This window comes from Austrofundulus limnaeus, unplaced genomic scaffold, assembly GCF_001266775.1.
Source record: "Austrofundulus limnaeus strain Quisiro unplaced genomic scaffold, Austrofundulus_limnaeus-1.0 Scaffold160, whole genome shotgun sequence".
Lineage (NCBI taxonomy): Eukaryota > Metazoa > Chordata > Actinopteri > Cyprinodontiformes > Rivulidae > Austrofundulus > Austrofundulus limnaeus.
In genome coordinates, this window is record NW_013952562.1 from 90,696 (window position 1) to 95,375 (window position 4,680).

General features: G+C 37.0%; 1 protein-coding gene across 1 annotated transcript in view; it reads left to right on the forward strand.

The window, feature by feature from the left end:
• zgc:64106 (retinol dehydrogenase 11) overlaps positions 1-4,240 on the forward strand; it is a 13,167-nt gene extending 8,927 nt beyond the window's left edge. The window contains exons 3-6 of the mRNA XM_014017031.1: positions 176-265; positions 409-597; positions 2,583-2,692; positions 3,803-4,240. Of these exons, the coding sequence (XP_013872485.1) occupies positions 176-265; positions 409-597; positions 2,583-2,692; positions 3,803-3,982 (569 nt within the window). The 3' untranslated portion in view covers positions 3,983-4,240. The remainder of the gene's footprint in view (positions 1-175; positions 266-408; positions 598-2,582; positions 2,693-3,802) is intronic.
• Positions 4,241-4,680: the final 440 nt, after the last annotated feature.

The following is a 4,680-nucleotide window of genomic DNA, read 5'->3' on the forward strand; positions in this document are numbered from 1 at the left end:
GGGGGGGGGTTACACACCCCTGTGAAGTGATGAAATTGTTTCACAAGGGTAAAGTTTTATTTTTGTTCTTGTTGTTGCTAGTGTTTAGCGATGGTTCTATTTTAATCCACTACTCGTGTCTGCATAATTACAGAAGAATAACTGATTGTTCTGGGCCACTTGTTATTTTTAACAGGTTTGCCCAGAGAAATCACCAAAGATGGGTTTGAGGCTTCTTACGCCACCAACCATCTGGGACCATTTCTGCTCACCAACTTACTGCTGGGTAAGACTGGATGTCCTCTCTGTAAAACACCAACTGTGTCAAGGATCAGAAATTATGGTTCCTCAACATCATCTTATTGAGATAATATACCTAATTTCTCTCTCTCTTTTTTTTTTTTTTTTTTTTTTTTTTTTTTGCTTCAGACTTGATGAAGCAGTCGGCCCCAGCCCGTATCGTTACCGTCAGCTCAACCAACCACCATAGAGGTCAGGTGGACTTCTCTCATTTTCATGGCGAGAACCTTGTTCACTTCATGGATAATGTGTACAACAACACTAAGCTACACAACATCATCTGTACCAAYGAGCTGGCGCGCAGGCTAAGTAACACAGGTGGGCTAAAAACCAAGACATTAAGCGGAACTGCATCTAAAAACAAATAAACAGCGAAGATTTTTTATATTTTTATATGTTTTTGAATTCCTCTTCCTGCGTAGTTAAAACTCAGAGCCTATTGCCCATAAAGCCTGCAGCTAACACTGTCTGTGCCCTGCTATAAACTTCAGCTGCCAAGAACARTTGATTGTTTCAATCTTTTCATCATCAGCTCCCATTTAAAGTGGGTGTGACGTCTTTTGAACTTAGCTCAGCCAAAGTGAAACAGGAAGTGACATCAAAGGGGAACTCTTTAAAGAAGAGAACTCTCTGGTCTTTGTTTAGTGAAACATTATTTGAATTCTGAATCATCTCTTTGATAGTGACTCAAAATAATCTTAAAAAAACATCAGAGTTTTCTTTACTGTCTATGTAATTACTGTAGCAACGCTCTGTTGCAGACATCCCCCTTTGTCATCACTTACTTCACACGTGAATATCTCAAGAACTATTTATCCCAGCAGCGTGAATTTTCTTTCTGCAAAATGTTAATGTTGTGTTCCCAAAAACGCATCCATATTTATTATGAAAATTGGATGTCACAGGTACTTWACTATACCTATATTTGCATATTTTTCTCAGATAAATAACCAACACTGCAGCAAAATCTTTTAGAATAGTGTCAGTGGAARATACGATATGTGTATGGATTTATTGCTGAGTCATTGTTATTTCTATGCAGAGGTGTCAAAAGTATTGACATTCATTACTTAAGTAGAAGTATCGATACTAGGGTTTAAAAATACTTTTTTGGAAGTAGAAGTATCRACTCAAGCTTTTTACCCAAGTAAAAGTATGAAAGTACTCGTTTTAAAACTACTTAAAGTATAAAAGTAAAAGTAATGAACACTTAAAAAATGCCRTTAAGGATAAAAGCTTAGGCTGTGCCTCAGGGTTCTCTTGCGCAGTAATTTCCAGCCAGGGGTACACGAGCATATTAACAGTGGGTACGTGGAAAAATTTCCCAAGTGTGCAAAATAATAAATAAAAATAGGCATGGGATATGTAGGGCCCTATAATTTCTGCAATGTAGAAAATGTAGACAGAATCATGGAATTAACACAAAATGGAATCCAGTATAAAGTGCAGAATCTGATGGAATTTGTTCATTTGGGCGAGTTACTGATGTATTTTGGACACTGCTGCTTCTTTAACCTGCCATCACCTGGTTTATTTATTTAATTACTTATTCACTTTGAAGGTAACATTTTAATCTTTGTTTAATTTGAGTTGAAAAGAATAAAATGCCTGAGAATTAAATGTCCTAGGGAGTTAAATAAATCATTTTCATTTAATAAACAGCTGTTGTACATTACAGTTTTGGAGAATYATCATTACGTTTGACGGAGGGCCTACTAGTGGTATAACAAAATGGCTCACAAGTCAATAATGAGTTTATTGTTAAATTAAAATGTCAGTGTTGAACAATTTGAATTAACTGATTAGACTAGTTTCAGCCACGATCATCTTCATTCTAGGCTACATGCCTCTGCTACAGTATGTCCTGCTGGAATGTGATGTGATTTGTGTGTTAAAGGTGTAATGAGTGCATTCAATCCAACAGGATGTCAGAATGGTATTTATTTGTCATCCAACCACAATCAAATTCACTCTATCCGTGGGCTCCATGTGTCTGGATATTTTTTTATTTATAATTTTTTTCTGAACAATGAAAAGATGGAATAAAAACAAGTCAAAGTTAAATAGAAATGGAATACTTTTTGCATTTTTAAAAAGTAAGGAGTTGAAAGTACAGATAATTGAATTAAAACGTAAGGAGTAGAAGTAAAAAGTAGGCTGAAAAATAATTACTCCACTAAAGTAYAAAAAAACAAAATTTCTACTTAAGTAAAGTAAAGTATTTTTACTTAGTTACTTGACAACTTTATGTAACTTTGGTATGATGCATGTCTGCATGTACTTCTCTGATTATGTCTCCACAGGTGTCACTGCTAACTCTGTCCACCCTGGTGTTGTCAAGACAGAGGTGATGAGACACTATTCACTCTGGCTTCGTTGTATTTTTAACACCGTTGGGTTTTTCTTTTTTAAAGTAAGTGTATGACTGTTTCACCAAACAGCCCCACTCACACCATTTCTTTTTAAATGTTGACTTGATGCCTCTATTGTTGCACAGTAGACTGTTTCTGTTAAACTGGTGCTCACATACCAAGAAAACAGGACTCAGATTGAAGGCATGCGGTCCTGTTGTAAAATGTTAGCTTTTCCCCCCAACAGTGCAGCAAAACATTAGGAACATTTGACAATGAGCATGTGCAGACCACGAATGAATCCGTTGTTCAGTTTTTCTCCTGTCAATACTCAGAACTTGAGATTTATCTGACTTCAAGGATATTGAGAAATAAACCAAGCTCAAGGTCAGCCGGCAATTAATCAAAGATAAAACAGAACTTTGACTGCTGTAAAACAGATGGACGGTTACTGCGCAGAAGAAAATGGATCCAGGTGAGGAGAAAAGTAGCAAACAGCAATGGTTTGGAGAAACAAGTTTTTCTTAATTCAGTAAAACAACTTCAAGTTATTTTAGGAGAATACTCAAAATGAAACAAAAATGAGCTGTAGTTGGTAATTTGTCATTTGAGGAACACTGTTTGAATCTAAAGCACTGTCCAAAACGGTTTGAAAAACTTTGGTTTTGAAGCCAAAATTCCAACAGGTCGATGGCCACAAAACACAATACGCGTCGAAACAGAATCAAGCAGCCAAAACTGAAACTCCAAATGGAAACCAGATTTGTAAATCAAGTGAGGTCAAGCTAATGTATTTTCATGATTCGCTGTGGTTAAACATCATAACCTGAAACATCTGTTGAGCTCACAAACAACAATGTGAATCTGATAAACCCCTCTGTAGATTTTCATACATCCATAACATGGCAACCCAGGCCCCAAATCATCGGTCTTCCACAATCGTGCTCAACACTTTGGTCTTCTCTGATTATAAGATATTATTCTGAGAGTTTTTAAATTTCTTCAACAGCAACTTGCAGCCCTTGTAGTTCGATACGATTGATGAGCATCACAGTTTTTCAAAACTTTATTTTTGAACTGATATTTGGATTTCTTTTGGTAAAATTGACACGTGTCAGTCTTTCCTGTCCCAGAAAGTGGATTATGTTTACACCTTTTTGTCTTCCTGCCAGTCACCAGAAGAGGGTGCAGTCAGCCCCATCTACTGCGCCGTGTCAGAAGAACTCGAAGGAGTGACTGGGAAGTACTTCGACAGCGACTGCTCTCTGGTCCTTCCTGCCCCTTTAGCTCGAGACGCTGCCCTCGCCGTCAAGGACTTTGAGTTCTGTGAGAGGCTGACGTCAAAGCTCTGAAACAAACTGGACTGAAATAATCTGGTGAACTGTGAAGATGTTCTTTATTCCTGATCTGCTGGACTGATGTGTTGTTTTCTATCACTGCATTACATGTTTAAAGTTACTTAAATGTCACAAATTTTAATACATTACATGTTTTGTAAATAAAATTCTGGAAGATTCTGRAAAAATCTGACATTAAATCTCAAAAGGCTGTATTGGATGCTTGTGATTTTTCTGGGCCCCAGGGACCACTGCATTAAAATTAAAAACATTCTTTGATTTTGTTATGGAAATTACTGTACGGACTCATGAACACTTTCAATAATGCCCTATTATGTAAAGGGCAGCCGTCTCCTCAAAGAAACTCATTAAAATGAACTGAATCAAAGAGGAAAACACTGTTCTGTCATCAGACAAATCAAAATGTTATATTCTTTATGGAAACCACATCCTCTGTACTTAACAGGGGTAATTCAACCTGTTATCAGAACACAGTTCAAATGCGTGCCTCTCTTAAGGTATGGGTGTGCATTACTGCCGCTGGCATGGGCAGCTTCTAGATCTGGAAAGACACCAACACAGAAAAGCATACAGATTTTGAACATTTGCTCCAATCCAGATGTCTTTTTCAGGGAAGGTCTTGAATAATTCTAGCAGCTGGCCTCCTCAGTTTCTACATATTTACATTTTTTTTTAAACAAAGAGGATACTTC